The sequence below is a fragment of the Equus quagga genome, chromosome 13, assembly GCF_021613505.1.
Source record: "Equus quagga isolate Etosha38 chromosome 13, UCLA_HA_Equagga_1.0, whole genome shotgun sequence".
Lineage (NCBI taxonomy): Eukaryota > Metazoa > Chordata > Mammalia > Perissodactyla > Equidae > Equus > Equus quagga.
In genome coordinates this window covers 32,490,158-32,518,067 of record NC_060279.1, presented here as the reverse complement: position 1 = coordinate 32,518,067, position 27,910 = coordinate 32,490,158, and the positions used below count along the sequence as shown (strand labels likewise).

The following is a 27,910-nucleotide window of genomic DNA, read 5'->3' as shown; positions in this document are numbered from 1 at the left end:
ACGTAACAGAGGCCGCGCGCCCGCCGCCACCGCCCAGAGGAGGCGGGGCCGTTTGGCGTCATTTCCGTCCAGGCCGGAACCCAAGATGGCTGCGCTGTTGTTGAGGTGACTTTAGTGTCGGGCTGGGAGTCGGTGCCCGCGGCCCTCGGGAGACCTGCGCTGGCCCCTCACCTCTTGCTGACAGCTGTTTACCCTGCGTCTGGGCAGGGAAAGGGCTCCTGGGTGTGGGGGCCTCGCGTCCCGGAATCCTAACGACCCCTCCCCTCCCCCAGCCGCTCCGCTTTCTCCGTGGGGCCTCGGCGTCACCGGCCCGTTATCTTTTCCTTCCTCCCTGCGAAGGGGTCGCGCGGCTCTCGCCCCTTCTGCTTCCCCACCTCTCGTAATTCTGCCCCAGGGTGCTGTCGAGGCGGCACTCGGAGCCAAGCTCCGAGGAAATAAGTAGCTCTTAACTCGGAGGTCCACGGGTCATAGGTCCTACAATTTCGAAATCTTATTTAGGGATCGGGCCTCGGGAAGAGAGATTTTGGTGAACTTTGCCTTTGTCTCTAACTCCTGCAAACACTAGCTGCTGGCAATGAATGGGCATTGTCCGAGTTCCTGTCGGGCCTCTGGCCCCTACCGGGACACCTGCGGGGCTGGCGATTAGCAATAGCGCCCATAGTGGTCGCTGTGCTGCCCCAAAGCAGCCCAGGATACTCACTTTTAGTTTATCCGTTTAGCTGGGGGGAGTGGATGTCCCAGTTTTCCTCTACAATGTCAGTTCACTATCCGGAGAAATACCCTAGGTTTTCTAAGATTCTCAGCTCTCTACTGTCTAGGCCTCAATCTCCACTCAGAGCCTTTCTAGCCATAGCGACTTTAGTGACTTTAGACACTCCTGGTACGAATCCCAGCAAAGTTTCGTGCCAGCGCTATTTTTGGAAACTGTTTGTTTTGGAAAGTTAGCTTTAATGCTGTTGAGATTTAATTCCTGATTTCCCCAAATGTCTTCTCATTTCCCTTTCCACTTCAGTCACCCAGTATAAAAATAGAGGGACTTTTAGTTTTTTTCGGTGACGAAATGTTTTCTCTTGGGGTTGAGATCAGGAATGGGTTATCTTAATCCTTCATTTTTCTCCCTGCCTCTCCTTTCCAAATGTATCTTTTTTTTCTAAGGTGTGCCAGGGCTAGTCTTGCCAGAACTGCCTCCTTTATTCCAGGTAGTTTGACCATATTGAATGATTTGAATTCTTTGGTATAGCGTATTTTGTTAGATGTCAGGGGCTTTTGTTGTAATTAACATTTAGCGTGAAATGATCATATTGGTTCTAAAAGGTTCTAGGAGTTTAAGGGTTAGTGTTTAGAAGCTGAGGATCATTATACGTGTTTAGTATGTCCAGACAGTATCATGTTGAGTGTGTAGGACTGTCACCACTAGGATTCAGTGCCAAGAAATAGACTTCTTTTTCATTAGTGGCAATCTGAGGCTCTTATGGGAAGGGCACCTCTCTCTTCATGTCTCACAAGGGGTTTTTTTAAGGAGAAACAGAAAATTAAAAACATTTTTTTCCTGGTTGAAATTCTGGATCTAATTCCATTTCACTAGGGGGATTTGGGACTGTTTATAATGTGCTGATTTAACCTCAAGGGAAAATACCTTCTAAGAAGTTATAGGAGCTGGTTTCTAGTTCTACTAGTGTCACTAATTCCATTTATTTTGGGCAAGGTCATTTATTATGACCTATTATACATCTATTTTAGTGTTGCTGTTACCCCAGGCGTTTATGAAACTTTTTGGCATACCATTAGATCAAGTTTAGAGGTCTTGTAAGAGAAACTCATTATGTTATAGTCACATCTTGTTTTGGACCAAAAATAGTTTTATTCAATTTGATGAATATTTTTATCATCACTGAGGGTTTTGAAAAGAATATCATGTGAATTCTAAAGACCTTGAGGAGACCAATGAAATATTAATAGTATCCTAGGTACATGTAGTATACTGGAGTTTGGGGAATGCTGTCCTGTACATTTTCTCATGTAATCCTCCCCACAACAATAAGGTAGGTATGATCAATCCTATTTTATAAAAGCTGAAGTTTGAGCCAGCCCTGATAGTCTTGTGGTTAAAGTTTGGTGCTCTCACCACTTTGGCAGCCTGGGTTGGGTTCCGGTCACGGAACCACACCACTTGTCTGTTAGTAGCCGTGCTGTGGCAGTGGCTCATGTAGAAGGACTAGAAGGACTTAGATCTAGAATGTACAACTATGTACTGGGGCTTTGGGGAGGAAAAAAAACAAGCTGAAGTTCAGTGCCTCACTCAAGTTGTACCAACTTATGCAGATCTACAACCCTGTTTTGGGTTTTTTTACTTTGTCCAGTGTTCTTTTTACATTACTCTTGTCCCAATCCAGAGAAGAATTTCAAAAGTGATCTGAGCAGTGGTGACATTTTTGGGAACACATAATACATCAGAAGGGAAAACCAACTAGAAATTAGAAGTTCTGACTTGTTAACTAAAAAAAACAAAGTATTATTACTTTTTAGCTATAACATATAAAGTGCTATTCCTGGGTAGAAAAAGAAAAATCTCCTCAGAGTTCCTGGTTTCACATGAAAGACAAGGATAGTTATCTACTTTTGTCATATTTCACATAAGGTTATGGACTTTGTGTGGCTAGTTTCTGTTAGGGCCTTGTGCAGAGTTTACTTTGGTATTTGTCTGGGGAACAATGGCACTAGACAGAGAGAGTGCTGTAGATTCCAACCCACATCTGCAAACTCTTGCTGGGCAGCTGAGTGACTGGACCTAGCCTAGTGTGAGGAATGCATGCCCTGCAACTTGAGAGTCACAATTACTTCAATTGATTTAAAGAGATTTGTTCCCACTTCTTTCTTTCTGGGAGCTTTGGGTACACAATGTCTGTATTCACCTCCTGCGTCTGAAACTGGAAAGAGGGAAGAGCTGAAGGAAGTGTTGGTTGGATTATTTTTCCTACAAATAGTGGGTCCTTCTGGAGTCCTAGTGGAAAGCATAAGGTTCTTGAAGTGTTTATGCATCTAATATCAATGGTGTGAGGGACATTATGAGCTTTTTTAGAAGATCGTTGGATCTTAATCAGATCTTATATCACCACAGTGCCTTCACATAGTGGATACACAATAAACTTTTGTAGAGTCAATATATTTCTAATTTTAGTCCCAGAGCTTCACTCTAATAACTTTGTTAAATACTTTTGGAAAGATTTGATATAATAATGTGAGTAAAGGGGTGTAGTAGTCGTGTGTTTTCATAATGCCCGGTAAACTCTGCATCAGTTAAATTCTCTTTAGATAGGATGTCTGGGCACGTCAGTTTTAGACTTGAGAAGCAGTTCTGGAACTGATATATACATGTGAAAAATAGTAACTTTTTAGGAGAAAACTTGCGTATCTTCTTCAAGTAACTTTTCATATGGGCGGTAAAGAAATCTTTGCATTCCCATATTTTTTGCACTATTATATGAGAGACTTTTTGACCTGAAATTCATCCATGTTGTCTGGAACTTAGGTCCTAAAATGATAGCTTAATATTTAGTACCCTCCTTCCTCAAATTCCTTGTTCTTCAACCTTTTTAATTCATCCATTTGCAGTAGGTGTCTGCTATAGCTAAGCTGTATACTTGGTGTTGTCAGTAGCTTATTCTGATGGCTTTTTTTTTTTCTAACCCTTGTCTTAACCATCATCTCCTTTAAGAGCTAGCTTAAAAAAATCACTTTCTGGGGGCCAGCCCAGTGGCTTCGTGGTTAACTTCACATGCTCTGCTTCAGTGGCCCAGGGTTCACAGGCTTGGATCTCTGGCACGGACCTAGCTCTGCTCATCAAGCCATGCTGTGGCAGCATCCCACGTAAAATGGAGGAAGATTGGCAACATCCCACATAAAATAGAGGAAGATTGGTGCAGATGTTAGCACAGTGACAATCTTCCTTAAGTAAAAAAAAGAGGAAGATTGGCAACAGATGTTAGCTCAGTGACAATCTTCCTCACCAAAAAATAAATGAAAAAAAAAATCACTTTTATATTTCTTTGTTGAACATTACCAACTCTGATTATTCTTAAAGATTTTATTTTTCCTTTTTCTCCCCAAAGCCCCCCCGGTACATAGTTGTATATTCTTCGTTGTGGGTCCTTCCAGTTGTGGCATGTGGGACGCCGCCTCAGCGTGGCCTGATGAGCAATGCCATGTCCGCGCCCAGGACTCGAACCAACGAAACACTGGGCCGCCTGCAGCGGAGGGAGCAAACTTAACCACTCGGCCACGGGGCCAGCCCCTGATTATTCTTTTACCTTGTGTTATTTGTGCTCAGTTAAATCTTTATTTTGCATTTGTAAGTAGTATTTCTGATTATTCTCAAGTTATTTAAAGTTGTAGCTTTCCAACTAGAAAATAATCTCAAGGACACTGATACTGTCATTGTTTTCATCTTATTCTTAATTTATCCCTCTACCCCTAAGTATAAAAATAGAGAAGCTGATAGACTGGAGTTGGTCTCTAAATGTCTGTTGACCCCGATTCTCTTATTTTGCAGACATGTTGGCCGTCATTGCCTCCGTGCCCACCTTAGTCCTCAGCTCTGTATCAGAAAGTAAGTTTCTAAATCTGTGATTATTATTACTTAACTTTTTTTTTCCTCAGGGAAAGGCAATAGGTTGTTGACAGATTTTGGGGATATGTATGAAAGCAGGTAGTTGTAGATGGTTGGCTGAAAACTTAGTGACTGTGGTCACTATTTTTCTCGTCTGGGAGTAGTAAGAAGGAAGGATAGAATATTTCTTTGGTTTCTTCGTAATTTTCCTCGCATTCAGCTTTTCTGCTATGTTTGATTTCATTGATTTTCTCTAATTCTTGATATCTAATTCTTTTTCCTTTCTGTTTAGTCTTTCTTTTAATGCTTTTTTTTTTTCTTTTAACCTTTAATTTGGGGCAGCTCCCAGAACTTAGTCTTTAAATATATTTCTTCATGCTATATTCATTCCTAGTCTGTTGACTTCAACAATTGCCTCTGTGTTGTTTTTTTTAACTTTTATTTTTGGTGAGGAAGATCGGCCCTGAGCTAAAGTCTGTGCCTGTCTTTCTCTGTTTTGTATGGGTCACTGCCACAGCGTGGCTTTGATAAGTGGTGTAGGTCCATGCCTGGGATCCAAACCTGCAAACGTTGGACTGCCAAAGTGGGGTGTGCAAACCCAACCACCATGCCACCGAGCCAGCCCTTAACTTTTAATTTTGGAAATATTTTATGCTTTCGGGAAAGTTGGAAGAGTAGTATAATGAAGTAACTTCTGTATGCCTTTCACTTAGGTATATCAGTTGTTAACATTTTGCTATTATTCGCTACTTATCACTATATATTTTAGGTTTTACAATATGAAATTGTTATTTTTGTAGTCAAAACTGGTCTAATATTGACAATTTAGTGTGGTTCAGCCTGCTATATATTTAATTATTCTTATTATTTTCTCTGAATTCTTTGAGATTAAGTTGCAGACATTATGACACTTTACTTGTAAATACTTCTAAGAACAAGAACATTATTTTATATAACCCACTATAATTATACAAAAACAATTATTGAATTCAAGAAATTTAACAGTGATGTACTCTTATTGGATATGCAGTTGCTTTTCAGATTTTCTGTTCGTCCCAAATAATGTACTTTTTAGAAGTACTACCACCCCCCTTGCCCCTATCCAGTGTCTAATTAGGCTCACATACTGTATTTAGTTTTCATATTTCTTTAGTATCTGTTAATCTAGAGCTATTTTTTAGTTTTCCTTTGTCTTTTATGACATTAACATTTTCGAAAAATATAAGCCAGTTGTTTTGTAGAGTCTCTCTCAAGTTGGGTTTGTTTGCTTACTTCCTAAGTAGATTCAGGTTTATGCGTTTTTGGCAAGAGTAATGCATAAGTGATGTTATAGCCTCAATAAATCATATCAGGGGCATATGATATCATTGTCCCATTATCAGTGATTTTAACTTTGATCATTTGAATCAGGAAATGTCTGCTAGTTTTTTTCCCCACTGTGAAGTTACTGTTTTTTCCTTTTGTAATTAATAAGTAATCTATGGGGAGATTTTTTTTTTTTTGAGGAAGATTAGCCCTGAGCTAACTACTGCCAATCCTCCTCTTTTTGCTGAGGGAGACTGGCCCTGAGCGAACATCCATGCCCATCTTCCTCTATGTTATACGTGGGAGGGCTACCACAGCATGGCTTTTGCCAAGCAGTGCCATGTCTACACCTGGGATCTGAACCAGTGAACCCCAGGCCGCTGAGAAGCGGAACGTGCGAACTTAACCGCTGCGCCACCAGGCTGGCCCCTGGGGAGATAGTTTTTTGAAGGAGATGGAATCGTGTTTAATAGAGGCGCATAAAAAATTGTTGAGCCTAGCTGTTTAACAGTTGGCTTCAACCTAGCCCAGTAACAAGGGAAATCAAGAAACTATTCAGAGCTACTGAGCTGAATCCAGTTCTTGATTTTTGAGAACCTGAAAGAGAGCCTCTTGAAGGATCAGATGAGGGCAGATGGTAATGTATGAGAAAGCATCAGTGGCCTGTGAAAAGGGTAATCTGTTTATGTGAATGGTTTTAAAATATTGTACTTGCCCTGCTGCCCAACAAGAATGAAGTTGAACTTCCGTTGCTGGATCTGAGTGTTGGGTGGATTGGAAAGAAGAGTTATCCTCTGATATGACCTCATTGGGTAATTGAGGTTATTAATAACTGAATCAAACTTGGCATAAAATAAGATGAGTGGATGAACATGTTTTCCTAATACAGTGAGTTCATCCTGCCCAGCTTACATTTTTTATTTTAACTTTCTATTGTGTAAAAATTTAAACTAAGCTTACTTTTAATCATTTTAAAACCTTCTGGTTTTATTTTAGTGCTGTTCCTTTGGGAACCACAGCCAAAGAAGAGATGGAAAGATTCTGGAATAAGAACATTGGTTCAAACCGTCCTATGTCTCCCCATATCACTATCTACAGGTAAGGTCTCTGGAGCCAGGGAATCTAGAAATAGTGGGTGGATGTTCTGGAGGTTGGCCCGTAGCCTCCCTGATTATTTCCCTCAGGGCTTTTTTAATAAGAAGATGATTAAATTCTATCTTCTGGCCTTAGAAGGTTAATTTGTCCTGTAAACTACCATTCAGAAAGTTCTGGTAGGTCAAAATGTAATTCCTATTAATTAAAAAAAAATATTTTGAAACAATTTCAAATTTATATAAATATTGCAGAAATAGTGCACAGAGTTCCTATGTGCCTTTATGTAGACTCCCAGCTTGTTAACATGTCTGAATGATTTGAGAACAAGTTGCAGAGAAGATGATGCCCCATTACTCCTATATTAGTTTTCTATTGCTGCTATAACAAGTTATCACAAATGTTGTGGCTTAATACATTTATTATCTTAGAACTCTGAGGTAAGAAGTCTGACGGAGGTCTCACTGGGCTGTAATTAAGCTGTTGGCAGGGCTGTATTCCCTCCTGGAGGCTCCAGGGGAGAATCTGTTCCTTTGCCTTTTCTAGCTTCTAGAGGCTGCTCTGAATTCCTTGGCTCGTGGTCTCCTTCCTCCATCTTCAAAACCATCAAGGATGGGTCAAGTTCTTCTCCCATCCCATAACTTTGACCCTGCTTCCATTGTCACATTTCTTCTCTCACTCCCTTCTTCTGCCAGCCTCTTAGACTTTTAAGGACCCTCGTGATTACATTCGGCCCATCCGGATAATCCAAGATAGTCTTTTTATCTTACGGTGAGTTTATTAGCAGCCTTAATTTCATCAGCCACCTTATTTCCCTTTGTCATATAAGGTGAAATAGTCACAGGTGCTAGGGATTATAATGTGGACATCTTTAGGGAGGTCATTATTCTGCCTACCACAATTCCTTAATACTTGAGTGTGTTCCCTAAATGCAAGGGCACTCTCCATAGTATAATCGTCATAATCAGAAAGTTAGCATTGACCCAATGTTACCATCTAATCCTCAAATCCCATTCAGATTTTGCCAGTTGTCCCAATAATGTGCTTATAGGCCCAAGATCCAACCCAGGAATATGTATTGCATTTAGTTGTCTCTTTAATCTTCAGTATGGAATAGTTTTTTAGTCTTTCCTTTCTTTTATGACCTTGACATTTTGAGAATGTTCCTCAGTTTGGATTTTTCTTTTGTTTTCTTGTGATTTTTGCTTTTTTGGCAGGAATACGTCTGAAGTGATGCTGTGTTCTTCTCAGTGCATTGTTTCAGGGGACAGCACATGATAGTGATTTATATCTCATTACTATAAACTTTTATCACTGATTAAAATGTGTCCGCTGGGTTTCTCCACTATAAAGTTAATGGATAAAGATGTTGGGTTTATTAATTAATACGTATTTTGTGGAGAGATACTCTGAGACTGTAAACATTCTGTTTCTCATCAGACTTTTACTTACGAAGTATCTGTTGATGGTATTTGCCTGAATTAGTTATTACTATGGTGGTTGCCAAATTGTGATTTTTCTAATTCCATCATAACTTCTAGATTTATTTATTATTCTAGGGTAAAGCTTGCTTTCTTTATCAGTACAGACTCAAGGATTCCTAAAAGGAAACTCATTTCTCCTCTACTCTTATGACACCAATTAAAGGAAAAACACCACTGTTTCCTCTCTACTTCCAGTAATTCTGACACCAAATGTCTGGGGGTTTTTCCCACACCAACCACTTTTCCAACTCTCTGGACACCGCTGAGTGTCCTGCAGTTCAGTTATGATGCTAACTACCTAGAGGTAGCACAGACACCACAGTTTAGGGGCTCAGTCCCATAAGACTGCCCGCCTCTTCAGATGCCAGTTGCAAGTCCCAGGTTGTCTCTTGTACTTCTTACTGACCAGTTATCAATCAAGGGTTCCCACGACTCCCTCCTCGGGTTCAATAATTTTCTAGAGTGGGTCACAGAACTTGGAAACATTTACTTACATTTACTAGTTTATTATAAAGGCTATTACAAATGACACAGATGAACAGCCAGGTGCCCTTTTAGGTACCTCTGTGTCTAGAAGAGTCCTGAGCACAGGAGCTTCTGTCCTCATGGAGTTGGGGTATGCCTCTCTCCTGACATATGGATTTATTTACCAACCTGGAAACTTTCTGAACCCTGTACTTTTGGGATTTTTATGGAGGCTTCATCACATAGGCATGATTAATTATTAACTCAGTTTCTAGCCTCTCTCCCCTCCCAGGAAAAAGGCAGGGGCTGAAAGTTCAAGCTTCTAATCATGTCTTGGTCTTTCTAGTGACCGACCCTCATCCAGAGGCACTTCTTTAGAACAAAGGACGCTTACCTCCCAGGAAACTTCAAGGGATTTAGGAATTGTGTTATCAGGAACCAGAGTAGAAGACCAAGTATTAGAACAAAAGATACTCTTGGCATCCTTATCACTCAGGAGATTATAAGGGTTTTAGGAGCTCTGTATCAGGAACCGGGAACAGAGACCAATAGATGTCCGTATATTTCTGATTATTTGCCCAAAGGGTTACACTGTTACTCATTTATTTTGATGTTCAAATTGTCCCAGACTTGGCCAGTAGGAGTTTTTCAAGATAGCTCTTGTGAAGTCAACATCTGGGTGCTAGATGTGCTCATTGCTACCAGAGTGTCATTGCATCTAGGCCCTTTCAGTAGATAGAGCTAGGATATATGTGTATGCAAACACACACATACATGCATGTATGTGAGTATATACATATGCATACATACATCTATATGTTTCTCTGTTGTCCTCAGAAGTAGCACTGATAGCTGTTATGCTAGTGTCTTCTAAGAAAAACCCCTGCAGATCTACTCCTTTCTAGCTAACCCAGCAAAGCATCTTGAGCTCTGCTGCCAGGAAGGCTGGCCATTTTTTAACCACCTCCACAAATACCATAACCCTTCAGATTTTTTTCCAAGCCAGATTCCAGAAATAATTCTGATTGCAGAAATTGGGCATTCTGCTAAAACAGAAGGAGGCTAATAAGTGATCCTCAATCCCAACTACTTTGTGGTGAAACTTAAACTTTTAAGAGATAAAAGATTTGAGGGAGGATTATAATGATGAAGAACTCAAATTATTCTGAATCTGTATTTAAAGCCTTGGCCCTTTTCATGGGTCATATAACACATGGTTGTAAGCTGGTGAGGGGAGTCTTTCACTACCTTTGTTTGCTCTTCCAGTTATGAAACTCTAGGTGTACTTGTGGGAAAAAAAGAAACAGCAGGGAACATGGAGCTGTTTCCAAGGTGACATATCCAGGAAAGATGTCTGAGATATCTGGAATCATATTTTCTATTACTACTAACTTTTAGAATTTTTGGGAGGATGCATGGAAGTAAATGGTGAAGTTACCACTTTATGAAGTACTCTTTATTGCAATAAATTGAGTCAGTTTATTAAAGCAAAAGTGTGTACAGGGGTTAAGTTACCAGGAGAACAAGAGTCATTCGAAAGGATGTTAGAAAACGTTTTTAAAAACTTAGTCGGAAGGGTTCTTTAAATTTAATGAAATCACCACCTTCATTGGTTTGAAGAGTACTCCTTGGGGCTTTGGATATTCTGCCGAGCTTCTGTGGATAGTTGTGTGGGGCTGGCCAATATGCAGATTGCACTGTAGGCCCGCAGCCCTGGGTAAGCAAAGCAACTTTACTTTGATCTGTTTTATTTATTGATTTTTGCATTCGAAGAAAAGGTGCCGCTCAAAAAAAACATATTTAAAAGCCACCGTTGTACCTAATGAGTGAATTTCCTCTGCAGTATTTTCATAATGGTTGTTTGCCCATGCTTGTGCACCTCTAGTGACAAGGAAGTCACTACTGCCCTCTTCTAATTTGGGAATTTCTCTTATCGTCAGAAAGACCCTTTCTACAACTTCTGTCTTCTCTCCAGTGGCTCTAGTTCTACCTCAAACTATATAAAATAGATCTAAAATAGATCTAAGCCTCCCCCCCCCCCTTTCTGGCAACCTTTATTGATTTTGAATATTTTTTCATGTGCTTATTGGCCATTTGTATATCTTCTTTGGAGAAATGTATATTCAAGTCCTATGCTCATTTTTTAATTGGGTTGTCTTTTTACTTTTTTTTTTTAACTTTTTTTTATTGTGGTGAAATATGCATAATGTAAAAGTTGCCATTTTAACCATTTTTAAGTGTACAGTTCAGTGGCATTAAGTACATACATGTTGTTGTGCAACCATCACGACTGTCCATCTTAAGAATCCTTTCATATTCTCAAACTGAAACTGTACTCATTAAGCGATAGTTCCCGTTCCCTTCTTCCCCCAGCCCCTGGCAATCACCAGTCAATTTTCTGTCTCTATAAATTTGTCTGCTCTAGGTACCTCATAAAGTAGAATCATACAGTGTTTGTCCTTTTGCATGTGGCGTATTTCATTTGGCGTGTATCTTCCAGGTTCATCCATGTTGTTGCATGTGTCAGAATTCTGTTGCTTTTTTTTTTTTGAGGAAGATTAGCCCTGAGCTAACATCTGCTGCCAATCCTCCTCTTTTTGCTGAGGAAGACATCCATGCCCATCTTACTCTACTTCATATGTGGGACGCCTACCACAGCATGGCTTGCCAAGCGGTGCCATGTCCACACCTGGGATCCGAACCGGAGGCCACCAAAGCGGAATGTGTACACTTAACCCCTGTGCCACCAGGCCGGCCCCTCTATTGCTTTTTAAGGCTGAATAATACTACATTGTATGCATATATTACATTTTGCTTATCTGTCCCTCCATCCATGAGCATTTGGGTTGTTTCTACCTTTTGGCTATTGTGAATAATGCTGCTATGAACATTGGTGTACAAATATCTTTTTGAGTTCCTGCTTTCACTTCCTTTGGGTGTATACCCAGAAGTGGAACTGATGGATCATATGATAGTTCTATATTTATTTTTTTTGAGGAACTGGCATACTGTTTTTAATAGTGACTACATTGTTTTATGTTCCCCCCAGCAGTGCACTCCATATTCTTGCCAGTACTTATTTGGTTTTTAAAAAATTTTTTTGCAATAGACATCTTAATGAGTGCACAGAACTATCTCATTGTGGTTTTGATTTGCATTTCCCTAATGATTTGTGATGTTGATCCTCTTTTCACATACTTATTGGTCATTTGTATATCTTCTTTGGAGAAGTGTGTGCTACTTTCTTGATGGTATTGTTTACAGCATAATTACTAGATCGCTTGCTGAAATTCTTATAGCCTATGTCTCTAGCCTTTCCTTGATTACCATCCTGCTAACAGTCAAAAAAGCAAATAAAATTAATACATTTCAAATCAGTAGATATTTGGTGATTGCTCAATGTGCTTGGTACTCCTTTAGGAGTTGGAAATGCAAAGATAAATAAGATATAATCTGTGTTCCAAAGGATCTTAGTATTTCCTGAAAAAAATTTTTCCTAAAGGAAAGCATACTGGCTCATAGTTTTCATCTTTGCTATGAGTGAATTAAAACAGTCTTGATTTTCTCTACTAATGTTTGAATGGGAAATAGTAGGGATGATTTGTCTCTGCTCCCTGACGTCTGAGGCCTCAGCTAGAAGACACAAAGGCTAGGCCTGAATTAATCTGAAGATCATTTACTCACTTGTCTTGGGTTGATCCTGGCCATTAGAGAGGCCCTCATTTTCTCTCCATGTGGGCCTTTGTACGTGATCTCTTTGCATAGGCTACTTTGGCCTTCCTCATAGCAGGAGAGAGGGAGGGATGTAGGGAGGGAAAGTGATTTGGAGGTCATGCAATGTCAGCGCAGCTGCATTCTTCTTGAGGCAGTTGATCATGAAGTTGTGCCCGGATTCAAGGGGCTAAATACTTGCCTGATGAGGAGTGACAAGATTCTGGAAGATCGCGTGGGACTGGAAATAATATCCTGGTTATTATTTTGAAAATAAAATCTCCCTTACCTTCTCACTACCAGACTAACCAGGCTATGGTTTTAACCATTTTTGAAAATTAGGGTAACATTTGGCTTCAGTGGTTTCTCACATTACTCCCATTTTCTATTTCAGTATTTCTGAAAGACTACCAGTACAGTACCTATGTTTCATCTCTTGGCTCTTTTAGTCATGGGATTTAATTCATCTGGCCAGGAGCCCTAAGTGCATTTGGAATGCTAAGCAATGTCTTATAATTTCCCCACCTCTTTTTTTTTTTCAGTTCTCTCAAATCAATATTTGTGCTATCTTTTTCAGTCTGATAATCATTCTCTTTGACAAATAAAATAGTTGAGCAATTTGCTTTGCACTCCGTCATCCATTAACATAAAATTGTCCATCCCAGTTAGGAGCCTTTCTTTCCCTGAATACAATTTTAAAAGCCCCTTTTTGTTGTCCTTGACATTTTTGCAAGCCTCAGCTCATTCTGGGTTTTAGTTTCCTGATTCATCTAACCAAATTATGCCATTGTTCTCTGCTTGTCCTTTGTTATGTGGTTCTTCTTCCGCCTTTTATATTTATCCTGTTAAGTCTGAGTTAATCAGAGTGGTGTCTAGCCAGTTTTTTTGGTTTCTTTGGACGTTATTCCTTTTTTACTGTGACCATTTTCATTATATGTTAGCATTTCTTTTTGATATCTTTTCAGCCTACTTGAGATGCTTTAGAGTGGTGAATTTGTGGTCTGATTATGCTCAGCATTCCCTATCTAAGCTGACTTTCCAGGATGAATATTAACTTTATCCAAAGACTCCTGTCCTTTCCATTTCACTAACCGATTCCCTCTTGACCATGAGAAGTAGGTCTAGAATATGGCAGTGCTCATTGTCCTTCTGTGAAATGCTTTGGCAAAATTACAGTTCAGAACATGATTTAAAAAGGTGTTTGATGACAAAGTACTTCAACCTACTGTGGATTAAGAAACATATATTAAATCCAGCAAAACTGGATTTAAAAATTTGGGATAAGTAATTTATTAGAGAATAAATGCTATGGTCAATTTGGATATTTTGGCGTATATACTAAGACAGAGTTCAAGGATGATCATATAGTCTATGAAACAGTGCATAAATACAACTTGCTTAAGTTTCCTTCTACTTGAGTCTTATGACTGGAGAAACAGAACAACCCAAGTAGTTGTATTCTTTTCTTTTCTTTTTTTTTTTTTTTTTGCTGAGAAGATTAACCCTCAGCTAGCATCTGCTGCCAATCTTCCTCTTTTTGTTTAGATTTTTTTTTTTTTAAATTGGCACCTGAGCTAATATCTATTGCCAGTCTTCTTTTTTTCCTTCTTCTCCTCCCCAAAGTCCCCCAGTACATAGTTCTATATTCTAGTTGTGAGTGCCTCTGGTTGTACTGTGTGGGACACCACCTCAGCATGGCCCGATGAGCTGTGTCATGTTTGTGCCCAGGATCGGAACTGGCAAAACCCTGCACTGCCGAAGTGGAGTGCATGACCTTAACAACTTGGCCAGGGGGCCGGGCCCCTCTTTTTGCCCTTTTTGTATGTGAGCCACAGCCACAGCATGGCCACTGACAGACGAGTGGTGTAGTCCACACCTGGGAATCAAATCCAGGCCACCAAAAGTGGAACGTGCGGAACTTAATCATTAGGCTACCGGGACTGGCCTCTAGTGATTATTTTCTAACTGTATGCAACTTTAATTGGTGTGTGACCCACGTTGTTCCTTATGAATGGAGGAATTTGGGTTATAATTGATTCTCCTCTTAGCTCTGTCGGTAATGCAATCTGGTAAAAGAGGGATGCTTCTCCTTCAATATATGTTTTCTTATTTTCAAACCAGAAAGTGGAAACATAGGAATGTGAAATCTATTTGTGTTTGTGTTTAAATAGTGCCTGTTTCCAAAGTAGTTTGTGTTCTCTTTACCAAGATGGACTCTACTATAGTGTCTACTTTTCCTTTTTTTAATTGCCTTTGTGTATTTCTTTGCAGTTGGTCTCTTCCTATGGTGATGTCCATTTGCCACCGTGGAACTGGTATTGCCTTGAGTGCAGGTATGTCTGTGTGTTTTATGCGCATGTGCACACACACACTTCTATGAAGAACTTTCCTCTTTCTCTGGCTCTAGGCGCTGCCTCCTTTGCAATTCAGCAGCCTGATTTAGAGAAAATGATGAGTTCACTTAAGCTTATTGTTCTTTCAGTCCTTAAACAATTAATGCTGAATTCCTGCTATGCTCAGGTTCTTAGCCAATTTTTAAATCATCCCTAGCACGTCCTGATACTATATTTATTGAAATTATAGAGAGCAGAGAGAGAAATATAATAGAGATGGACTGGCAGACTTAACATTGACAAAACACAGTCTAAGACTAGTCATCAGCCTTATTCTTCCAGAAACTCAGTTTTAGCATCTATTCTTTGTCACGTAGAATTGATCAGGCTCAAAAGGACTAACTCACACTCTAATCTCACAGAATCTTGGTTTACAGACCAGAATGTCTGTTTATTTAATTATTTAATATGAAATACAGCTGCAGAGTGAATTGTCTGCTGATCTTAGTGTATCCTTTTCAAATAGTAAGGTTTGTTACAGATAGGAAGTGCAGATTATAATCAGGTTTCTGAGATGTGATGCATCTTTCCCCGGTAGGGATACTTTGTGAGAAGATCAGCTATATTTTAAATTTTTCTATGGCTGGTGCTGGAGACATGGACATATTTTTGTTTTTCGTAATATCCTTCAGGGCCATCCTAGGCTTCTGTAGACTACATTTTTACTGAAGTGGTCATCAGCAGGAGCAGGACTGGTGGCTTAAGTGTAGGGATCCTGTATTTAGGGAGCTACTGCTGAGACATTGGCAGAAATTATCTAAAGTTGTGTCTCTGATATTTGCAATCAGATTAGTTTTGTTGATAATCAAGTAAGGAGGAACTCCTACCTAAGATCTGATGGTATCGTTCCTATGTTATCTTTCCTTTGGTTGGTAAAGGAATGATGAAATCCAGGTATCAAGATATTTGGTGTTGGGGCCGGCCCCGTGGCTGAGTGGTTAAGTTCACACGCTCCACTTTGGTGGCCCCGGGTTTTGCCGCTTTGGCTTCTGGGCGCTGACATGGCACTGCTCATCAGGCCGTGCTGAGCCGGCATTCCACATGCCACAACTAGAAGGACCCACAGCTAAAATATACAATTATGTACTGGGGGGATTTGGGGGGAAAAAGCAATTTAAAAAAAAGAAAAAATTAAAAAAAAAAAAAAGATGTTTGGTGTTGCCTGAGAATTCATGTATATTTCTGGTCTTTAACCTACTTGCACTGAAATTAACATAATAAATTTCAATATTAGACTAGTCTAACTGTAAATTCATAGTTACTTTCTTTCTGCTTATTTACAATCTCATAATCTTTAGATTGACACTTTCTGCTTAGTTTGGTGGTATCAATGAGCAGATTTAATCCTAAAAATCATTGGAAGAACGAGAGCAGTTTATTTATCAGGCTATAGTTTCCCTTATTATCTCAGTGTATTTATCACCACTGAATGAAAAAAAGAATGTTGACTCCTTCATAGAGGTCCTTCTTTCAAAACTGAAAGGGAATAGATTTTTGCTAGGTGGACTTAGGAACTTAGCTCTCTAAACCTCAGTTTATTCCTTGCAAAACGGGCATTTAATAATGTCTGTCCGAGTGTTGATGGGATTTCAAGAAACTATACTCTGGATGTTAACTATGGAAATAGGAATGAGAAGCATGATAAACTTAATAACAACAGTCTTTTAGAAGATGATGTCCATTGAACCAAATGGTGAGAAGACCTGGATCATTTGGCCTGAAATGAAGTCAGTCTCAGCAACTGTGATCTTTGCATTCTTGTGAGTCTTCTCTAATCTATTTTTCACACAACAGCAAGAGAAATAAAACTCTTTTGAAAGTAAATTGAATCATGTCACACTTAGAATCTTCCTATTACGTTATTTTCCTTTGCACTTAGACTAAAATTGAAATCTCCACCATGGCCTAAAATGCCCTGTCTGATCTGGCCCTTGCCTAACTCATCTCTGCCATTCCTCCCCTGGCTTGCTCTGCTTGAGCCACATTGGTCTTTGAACTCCTCAGAACAGGCAAAACTCTCCCTCACCATAGAGCCATTGCATGTTTTATTCCCTTGATCTGAAATGTCCACTTGTACCCCTTCCTCCACTGTGCATGGTTAGTTCCTTCTTAGCCTAGATCTCAACAAAATTGTCACTCAAAGAGTACTTTGCTTACCACCATATGTAAAGTTGTAGCTTCTATTTCTAGTTCTATTGTTAATTTTCTATTTCACAGCACTAGTCCTTCATTGTTCTTAGTACACTCACTTGTTTCTTTCCTAGCTTATATTATGTAATTTGTAATTATTTTGATTGCTTTTTATAAATCTCTCTCTTCTGTTAGACTGTAGACTCTTCAGAGAGTGGGGATGACATCCATTTTATTTACCGTTCATACCCTCTAGCACTCAGTAGGTGCTTAGAAAATCTTCATTTGCTAAATGAATACACCCATAAATCACTTTGCTCATAGTGGTCATTTCAGAAATGTTCATTCCTCCTACCTTCTAGTTAATCTCCTGTGATGCATTTGAAATTGGAAAATGATAATAATAGCCTCTATCTTTAAGGGTAGAAGAGTCTAAGGAGTAAGACAAATATTTATAATGCACCGTGATTACTTTTTAATAGAGATATGAGATTCCAGAGGAGAGACCAACTCTGAAGGAGTTGAAGAGCTTGAAAGAAATCTGAGTAGGAGAGTTCATGAAGAGGAGATAGAGGAGGGCATTCCAACAGAGAAACTGCCTTATGCAAAGACATAGGGATTGGCAAGTGTCCAGAGTCATCGGATAATGATGACTAGGTCTGGTTGTTTGAGAGTAGTGTTTATGGGAGAGGTGGTGAAAGATAAGGCTGGAAAGCGTGCCAGACAGGAAGGACTTTGACTGCCACACTGAGAAGTTGGAACTTGACCGTCGGAAGGCTTAAAAGGTTCATGTTCTGGTTTGTTCTAGTAAAAGGACAAACTGGCCTAGACAAATCCATGATAAAGTATTTATTCAGTCTGTAGAGATTTGTGGCCAATATATAAATCCTAAAAAGCATGTTGAACTAAAAAGCACGATGACACTAGTTTGACTTGAAAATAGAATTTATTGAAATTCTATTTTACAAATAATCCTTTAAAAGACGGAAAGAGATGGCTAGGGATTAAAATTCTCATGGTTTTTCACAGTGACAGATGCTCTAAAAATCTACATGAAATCAGGTAAATTCCTTGAGAACAGTGTGTAGCTGAAGCTGCAGTATGAATGAGACTGCAAAGGGTAATCAACAAGATGCAGTATACAACAATAAAAAGAATGAGATTAGAACAAGAAAATATGGATGCTGAACCATGGATATTTTAGAGGAATGCAACTATAAATGAATTATATAGTTATCTTGAGTGGGTATAAGAATGGTACTGAATGTTTTGGGTAGTCTTTAAAAACAGGTAGGTTGAAGAATCAGAACTTCTTGAGAGATGAGTGATGCGTGAATGCATAGGCAAACCTACTGCTCAGGCAGTCAGCTTCTTTTCTAGAAAAGCCAAGGAACTTACAGATTTCTAAAATAACTAATGGAACTCTGAAATGGCTGGTTTTTTACTTCTGGGCTTTTGATGAGGTGAGACATTAGTTATTGATTCTCAAATGTGATGTGTTATACATACAGTAGGAATCCTGGTCATTCCAGACTGAGGCACAAACTCTGGAGTAAGATAGATCTGAATTCACTTCCAATGCTGTCACTAGCTACTATATCATCACTTCCTTTTCTGCTTATAATAATGCCTAGTTAGGACTGTGAGAAGTAAATTAAATACTATATATAAAATTCTGGCTATAAATCAGTGTTCCCATGACCCCTTCCTCAGGTTCAATAATTTGCCAGAACAGCTTACCAAAACTCAGGAAAACACTTTACTTACATTTACTGGCTTTTTAAATAAAGGATGCAACTCAGAACAGCCAAATGGAAGAGCTATGTAGTGTAGAGCAAGGTATGGGGGAGAGGAGAGGTGAGTGTACGTGGAGCTTCTGTGCCCTCTCTGGTCATACCACCCTCCCAGCGCATGGATGTGTTCAACAACATGGAAGCTGTCTGGACCTTGTAGTTTAGGGATTTTTATGGGGATTTCATTGCCTAGGCAGGATTGATTAGATCACTGGCCATTGGTAATTAACTCAATTACCAGCCATTATCCTATCCAGAGGTGTGGGGGGCTGGGAAGAGGAGGGGAGTATGGTGCTGAAGGTTCCGACCCTCAGATCATGCCTTGGTCTTTCTGGCAACTAGCCCCCATCCTGAAGCTATTGAGGAGCCCCCAGCCACCAGTCGTCTCATTAGCATACAAAAGACACTCATCACTCCAGAGATTCCAAGGGTTTAGGAGCTGTGTGCCAGAAACTGGGCAAAAAGGCCAAATATGTATTTCTTCTTATAGCACATCTTCAAGCACAACATCAGTCAGTTAATTCAGTCAAAAGTGACTTTGGCCAAGACTTTCCTCGTTACAAGTGAAAAATATATGAGAAGAAAATAAATAAGAGATTTCCTAAATCCCCCTCTGATGTCTAGTGTACTGGGAAGCAGGAAATAGCTTCTCCTCCTGGAACCTGTGTGCTTGAGGAGGCCTCTTCTAAGAGCTAAACAATTTAAATTGGGAAAACAAAGTCACCGAAGCTGTCCTATCTAATCACTAAGAAAAATTAAATGCCGCTTTCACTTGGCTGCCAAGACCAGCTCCAGGCTGCTCCACCACAGTTAAGTGCTATTTACAGAACTGTGCAGATTGTCAGTAAGTCCTATTGCCACTTCCAGAAGCCATCATAGACTCTTTCAGATACTTCTTCCCAGCAAACCCCTGCAGATGTCACTGCAAATGAAAATGAAAACATCTAAAAGAGCCTTGGTGGAGCTGTCCAAGTGATTAAAACTGAGCTTGACAGCGCCTGATTGCTCTTTAGTCTGTAGTGTTGTCACACTATTCTCATCATGATGTATTCTGCCTGTCTGTTTTCCTGCAGCCTTGGTGGGGGTGGGGGAGGTGTCAGGAGTTTTCATGCACTGAGAAAGAATGAAGCATTTTCCCTTCTGTAACAACCAATTTTTCCAGGTCATCCCATCTTGGTAATGCGAGGATTAAGATATAGCAGTCATGAAGTAAGAAGGGCCGAGAACAAGATTTTTTGCTACTAATGGTCAGCCATGTTCTGAGGTGTAGGATGAAATATTCCCATTATTAATGTAAATAATAATCACTACCAGACCTCTGTTAGAAACTTTATGTAAAGTATTTAATTTAATTCTCACAGTCCTAACTAGGCATTATTATAAGCAGAAAAGGAAGTGATGTAATAGCTATTGACAGCGTTGGAACTGAATTCAGATCTATCTTACTCCAGAGTTTGTGCCTCAGTCTTGAATGACCAGGATTCCTACTGTATGTATAACACATCACATTTGAGAATCAGTAACTAAGGTCCCATCTCATGAAAAGCCCAGAAGGAAAAAACAGCCATTTCAGAGTTCCATTAGTTACTTTATAAATCTGTAAGTTCTTTGGCTTTTCTAGAAAAGAAGCCGACTGCCTGAGCAGTAGGTTTGCTTATGGATTCAGGTGATCTTTCAGTGAAGGTCTCATTCTCCAGTCTGACCTGTGTGAAAATCAGTATGGAGCAGGAAATGAGAATGGTAATGTCCACTCTGGTTTCCAAGGTTTGAGGAATTGTACAGTATCTAACAATGTATACATCCCAGTAGTAAGTACTTGTGGTTATTTAAGAATGAAATAAAAAAAAATTTATTTCCATTTATGTGGATAATTTTTTTCAAAAGGCTGTTAAATTGTTAGAACATAAATACTTAAGTTGTTTGGATCTAACTACTTAATAAACAAAACTGTTAGGTGTTTCTTTTGGCTTAGGGGCATGAAAACCATGAAAAAAACTACTGAAAACACTGAGGTACATGAACTGAGAGTTTGAGAAGGTGTGGGAGGAAGATATGGACCCAGGAGTGTTCAAGGATCTTCCACAGTCTAGATAGATAGGAAGTTAAAAGACCACAGGAGCCCCTCCACTATCCCTTTGAATTTCAGTGCAAGCCCAAAGCTCGGAAACTTCAACAGCCACGCGTATGCTTTTAGCTATCAGGGCAGGCTCAGCCCTCATCTGTGCACCAGATGTGACAGCAGTCTAACAGCTGAGTCCTGGGAATGGCCACTTGTAACAACACTAACCCATAGAAGAAAAGTCGGAGGCCATGGTGCGGGCGAGTGCTGGGCAGGCTCTGCCGGGCATGGTGCTAGTTGCTGGATGAAGTGAGGGCCTCAGCCCAACGCGGCCTTAGCTTCCTCGGAAGGACCAAGCACCTTAGCAGCAGCTTAACATTGCCCTCAGCTGTGAAGCACCGTGGCTAAAATATGGCTTTTTCCTCTCAAGAAAGGAATTTCCATCTCTTCCACCTCAGTCAGCACTGTCCCTTGTTGTGGGGATTCTTTTTATCCAGTTTTCAGTTCTCTCTCAAGGGTACTTGTTCAAGGACTAGTTGTAAATTTGTTGTGTCCGTGGAAGGAGGTGAGTTCAGGGTCCTCCTGTGCGGCCATCTTGACACCAGATCCCCTAGTTCTTAAGGGCAGAGACCATGTCGTAGTTTTTCTCGCCAGAAGTTTAGCACAGGGTTAGTACATAGGATGCTTTCAGTAAATGTCTGTGAAAGAAAGGAGTGCATGTTTGCTACATTTGATGGCAGTAGAACAGAATCTTACACTCTCTGCATGCTGTTTTCCATCCCCTACTGCTATAAATGTTTCATGTTCTTTAAAGTCTTGGAAAGAGTTTGCATGTTCATCTCAATAACCTTACTATTAGAAGATTCCTTCTAGTGATGAATTGTCATGATTCTAACCACTCTTCTGTCTTGAGTGGAAATGGATAATTAAATGCGTGTTAAAATAATCCTGTGCATTTTCAACAGATGTATCTTTTCACCCTATTGTTGAGAATCACTATAACGAGCCACAGTTACTGATGGAAATGTGTAGGAGTAGAAACTAGGTAGCAACTGTTGTGGTAGAGATTGTTTCATAGCAGCTTTATTGAGATATAATTCACATACCATGCAGTTCACTTATTTAAAGTTTATAATTCAGTGGGTTTTAGTGTGTTCACAGAGTTGTGCTACAATCACCACAGTCAGTTTTAGAACATTTTAATCACCCCAAAACAAAACCCTATATCCATGAGCAGTCACTCCCTGTTTCCTCCCAATCCTCCAGCCCAAGGCAACCACTTACCTACTTTGTCTCTATAGACTTGCCCATATTGAACATTTCATATAAATAAAATTGTACAATATATGGTCCTTTGTGACTGGCATCTTTTGCTTAGTGTAATGTTTTCAAAGTTCATCCATGTTGTAGCATGTATCAGTACTTCATTTTTTTGTTGCTGAATAATATTCCATTCTCTAGATACAACATGTTTAATCTACCCGTTCATCAGTTGATGGATATTTGGATTGTTCCCATCTTTTGACTGTTGTGAATAATGCTGCTGTTACTATGTACAAGTTTTTGTGTGGACTTATGTTTCATTTCTTTTGGGTATATACATAGGAGTGGAATTGCTGGGTCATACATTAACATTAACATTATTAATAAACATCTGTTAACATTTTGAGGAACTGCCAGACTGTTTTCCAAAATGGCTACATCATTTCACATGCCCACCAGCAATGCATGGGGGTTCCAGTTTTTCTACATCCTTGCCAATACTTGCTGTTACTTGTCTCTTTATCTTTATATATATATATATAACCTAGTTTATTTATATTCATTATTAAATATAAATTAAATGCATTAGACATTTATAAAGTTGTATATATTTTATATAAATGTACATATAATTTTATGTTTAGATATAGCATCCTAGTGGGTGTGAAGTGGCTTCTCATTATGGTTTTGATTTGCATTGCCCTAATGGGTAATGGTTTTGAGCATCTTTTCATATATTTACTGGACATTCGTTTACCTTCTTTGGAGAGAGAGCTATTCAGATCCTTTGCCCATTTTTAAATTGGGTTATCTTTTTATTATTGAGTTGTAAGAGTCTTTAATATATTCTGGATACAAGTCCCTTATCACACGTATGATTTACAAATATTTTCTCTCATTGTGTGTGTTGTCTTTTGACTTTCTTGATGGCATTGTTTGCAGCACAAAACTTTAATTTTGATGAAGTTCATTTTATCTATTCTTTTGTTGCTTATGATTTTGCTGTCATATCTAAGAAACTACTGCCTAATCCAAGGTCATAAAGATTTGTTCCTGTTTTTTTCTCAGAGTTTTATAGTTTTAGCCCTTACATTTAGGTCTCTGACCCATTTTGAGTTAAATTTTTGTGTGGTAGAGATTTGAATGTTTTAAATTTTTTTCTCAGTCTTTCCCTTTGTCTGCATATACTGCTTTTACTTTTTCTTACTGAGATGATGATACAGCTGCAGCCAGAGGTGACTTCTTAAGTGAGAGGTGAAATTTTTATCAAGAGGGATGTTGAAAGGAGGAATAATATTCTATTTTTTTGTTTGTTTTTTTTGAGGAAGATTAGCCCTGAGCTAACTACTGCCAGTCCTCCTCTTTTTGCTGAGGAAGACTGGCCCTGAGCTAACATCTGTGCCCATCTTCCTCTACTTTATATGTGGGATGCCTACCACAGCATGGCTTGCCAAGCGGTGCCATGTCTGCACCGGGGATCCGAACCGGCAAACCCTGGGCGGCCGAGAAGCGGAACGTGCGCACTTAACCGCTGCACCACCAGGCCCGCCCCAAGGAATAATATTCTAAAATGTATGGCTAATTTTAAGAGATTAGGGTCAGATCGTAAGTAGCCTATCTCCCATTACAAACATGAACATTAGTTTAAATCTTCCCCATTTTGAAATGGTTTAGAATTGTAAGAGTTGCCAGGGGCTGTCATAGAACTCAGTTTTATGTGTTACATTGCTTGTAGCTGGTGGGCAGCTGTGATGGCTTACTTGCTTTTCTCCTCAGGGGTCTCTCTTTTTGGCTTGTCCGCCCTACTGGTCCCTGGGAACTTTGAGTCTCATTTGGAACTTGTAAAGTCCCTGTGTCTGGGGCCAGCACTGATCCACACAGCCAAGTTTGCACTTGTCTTCCCTCTCATGTATCACACCTGGAATGGGATCCGACACTTGGTAAGTTAATTGTAGATTTGTACATTTTCTGGGTGAAGGGAATGGAGAGGCTGGGAGGATTTTCTCCTTCATTGTCTGGGTTTAATGCTGTTTTTTTTTTTTTTTTTCTTTGAGGAAGATTAGCCCTGAGCTAACATCTACTGCCAATCCTCCTCTTTTTGCTGAGGAAGGCTGGCCCTGAGCTAACATCTGTGCCCTTCTTCCTCTACTTTATATGTGGGACGCCTGCCACAGCATGGCTTGATGAGCGGTGCGTAGGTCCGCACCTGGGATCTGAACTGGCGAACCCTGGCCACTGAAGCAAAATGTGCGAACTTACGCGCTGTGCCACTGCAGCCCCTAGGGCCAGCCCCTAGTGCTGTTCTTAAAGTTAATTGTACTGGACCTTTGCTCGGGGACCTCTCAGGGGAAGCTAAACTAGACCCCCAGTGCAATTCTTGGCAGCCCTGCTAGTGATGTAGCTGAGCACTGGATGTAGGCCTGGCGGATACTTGCAAGGTCTCAGAGCGAACTCTTCCAGTTTTAGAGATGTTACTGGGGCCGGCCCTGTGGCCGAGTGGTTAAGTTTACACACTCCACTTGTGACCCAGGGTCTCACCGGTTGGGATCCTGGGCACCGACGTGGCACCACTTATCAAGCCAGGCTGAGACAGCGTTCCACATAGCACAACCAGAAGGACCTACAACTAAGTACTGGGGGACTTTGGGGAGAAGAAGGAAAAAAAAAAAAGATTGGCAACAGATGTTAGCTCAGGTGCCAAGTTTAAAAAAAAAAGAGGGATGTTAGTAAAAGAAACCCCTGAAGCCAGGTCATACTTCTGGCATAGAAGACGTATTTATTAGACAAATAATTAATTGGTACCTGTTGTGTCAGGCACTATTCTAGACACTGGGGATTCAGTCAGGGGCTAGATAAACATGGTTGCTGCTTTCAGTCTAACATTCCTGTCAACTCAGAATAAGTCTGGCTGGAGTCAAATATACTAACTTTTGTTATCTTGACATTGGATTGCATTAACTGTTTTGGTTTTTTATTTATTTTGAGTTATTGGAGAGAATAGGGCCAACTTTAACAGAAACTGGGTGCCTAGGATCCCAGATTTTAATTGGGTTTAGGAATCTTTTGATGGTCTGAAAACTGTCCATGTTGCCTCCTATATGACCTTGGGGTCAGTTCAAACTGGTGTCTCTTTCTCTTTATAAAGGAATTAAAGTTTAATCAAACCTGCCCCTGGTCAGAGATCAGTCCCTCCTCCAGTATTTGAGATTTCACATTCTGTGGTCTGCCTACCCCTAGTCTTGCTTCCTTTCCCAGGAAAACAATTACAATTCCATTTTTCTTGTTTCCATTCTTACTTCTCTCCTGAGCCATCTGTCAGATGGAGGCTTTTGCCTTAATTTGACCTTTATAACTTCCACATGAGAGCCTAGAGACAAGTACTTTCTGAATTTCAATCTGGCCCAACAGAGAGTTTAATGGAATCAGAAAAGGTGAGAAACTAAGTGCATCTGTCACCTGTTCCCCGTGGTAGTGTTCAGTTTGATTCAAAGTAACCTCACTTCTCTCAGGGGGAAGGGATGGAGAGGGAGGGCGTTTCTGTTAATGACGACTTCTTCTACAGACCAAAGCTCTCATGAGAATCAGCTGATCAGTGTTTCTGTTCGCATCTTGGCTCAAGTGGGACTTGCAGTATATTTGCTTTTGTCTCAATATGGGGAGAAGGCCGGGGAAGCAGTTTACAAAATCTCAGGACTCAGTCAAGGCTTTTCTTAAGCCCTTAAATGTGCTTTTATTTTTCCTCCTAGCAAGTATTGGCTCTGAGTGTGGGACAGGATTTTATCTGTTCTCTGTGACAGTCCGTAGTTCTTGCCCTCTAAGCTTCAGAGCTGCCTTGCCAGAAGATCTAATGGCGGGGTGGAGAGTGGGGTTGATCTAAGAGAGTAGGAAGTAATAACTATCTTGAGAAGCTATTTCTTAGTGGGGGTCACAGTCAAAACAGACTTGAGAAGTAATGTTCTAAATCCCAAAGAAGGTTTTTTTGGAGCATTAGTCCCCTGATGGACGGATGTTCCTTCTCAAAAGGGATTCTGTGATTGACTATCTGTAGGAAATCATGTATATTCTATCCTCATTTTGGAGATTCACAATGTGTATTAATAAATTGTTTGAGAAGTCTTGCAGTTAAATGTTTACCAAATTCATTTGACCGCAGAACTTTTTTCCCTCAACATTCTGAGGAACTAGTTTTTGGAGGAACACACTTCAGGAAACATTGATGCGGCTTTGTTGTCATGAGAGAAAGTTTAATCTATTTAGTCTGGAAGCTTTAGCATATAGGGGCTGAGAATGCCTCTCCTGTCATTGAAAAAGTGGGTGGTAGATATTATATTGTGGATTTTGAGAAAGGTGACGGGGCATGAGGAAAGAAGTGCTTTTCTCTAGAATTATGCTGCGATGAATTGTCTGTTCCGTTAGATGGAGTTCCTTTCTGAGAAAAGACCTATGAGAGTGACCAAGGACCTGATTGCTGAAATTCTTCTTTTTTCCCCTACAGATATGGGACCTAGGAAAAGGCCTGAAGATTCCCCAGCTATACCAGTCTGGAGTGGTTGTCTTGGTTCTTACTGTGTTGTCCTCTGTAGGGCTGGCAGCCATGTGAAGAGCTAAAGTTTCCAACATCATCTTCCTACAAATGATTATATTGACCTGTCTTCCTGTTTGTCACCCTTATCTCCAGCCAGGACAAAGTTCTCCTGATTTGTTTAGTCCCTTTTGTGCTTGCACATCCCCTTGGAGCTCAGCAATAGTGTACCATATAGAAACATAGTAGTGGAAAAGGGTCCACTTTTCCCCTTGTTTCTAAAGATGGAATGACTGCAAAACTCCCTTTTCCTGTCCCCAGCTTGCAGCCTACTCTGGGCCTAGGACCCTTATTCTGTCTCCATATTGGGCCTTGATTTGTGCTGAGGGTCAGCTTTTGGCTCCTTCTTCCTGAGACAGTGGAAACAATGCCAGCTCTGTGGCCTCTGCCATGGGGACTGGGAGTGGGGCTTCGGGTGCCACTGCCTGTGGGTTGCTGGTTTAAAGGACAGTTCTGTTCATTGGTCAGAGCCCAGGGTCTTTAGCACCCACGCAGTATGACTGAAAGAAGAGGGGTGGGGGTGGAGGGGAATTAGCCTGTCCCAGCTAGAGGGAGATAAAGAGAGTGAGTTGGCTCTTGGAGCAGGTGCTTTGGGGAGAAGATACATAGCTTACGATGCAAGAGGAAGATCCAGAAAATTATCATTGAACCTATTAAGGGTTATTTCTTTTCCTTGCCTTTCTGGAAAAACAAGCCTCTTATTGTCATGTTCTCTAATCCAAATTCATGTGACGTCTTTTTCTGAAACTGAATTAAAATACTCATTTTGTCTTTGACTCTCCTTGAAATCTAGAGAAACCAAGAGAATGGCGGTTTGGGAGGAGCCAATTTCCTCCTCCTCCCTCTGGTCTCAGGCATTTACGTCCCCCAGTCTGACCTTTCTTAGGAGGGAAACAGTTTGTCCGACAACTGACCACTGAAAAAATTTTCAGAGAATCAAATACAAGTAGCCAAAGATTTAACAGCATGCAGAAGCCTCAGAGAAGGAAGGAGTAAGAGAAAGGAAGTTAAGCATGTGGAGAGAGTT

General features: G+C 40.2%; 1 protein-coding gene across 1 annotated transcript; it reads left to right on the top strand.

The window, feature by feature from the left end:
- The first annotated feature begins 4 nt into the window (after window positions 1–4).
- Window positions 5–27,659, top strand: SDHC (succinate dehydrogenase complex subunit C). The gene is made up of 6 exons (XM_046683757.1): window positions 5–105; window positions 4,550–4,606; window positions 6,908–7,009; window positions 14,935–14,996; window positions 24,078–24,241; window positions 26,797–27,659. The coding sequence occupies exons 1-6, from the start codon at window positions 86–88 to the stop codon at window positions 26,899–26,901; spliced, it is 510 nt and encodes a 169-aa protein (XP_046539713.1). The 5' UTR covers window positions 5–85; the 3' UTR covers window positions 26,902–27,659.
- The last annotated feature ends 251 nt before the right edge of the window (window positions 27,660–27,910 follow it).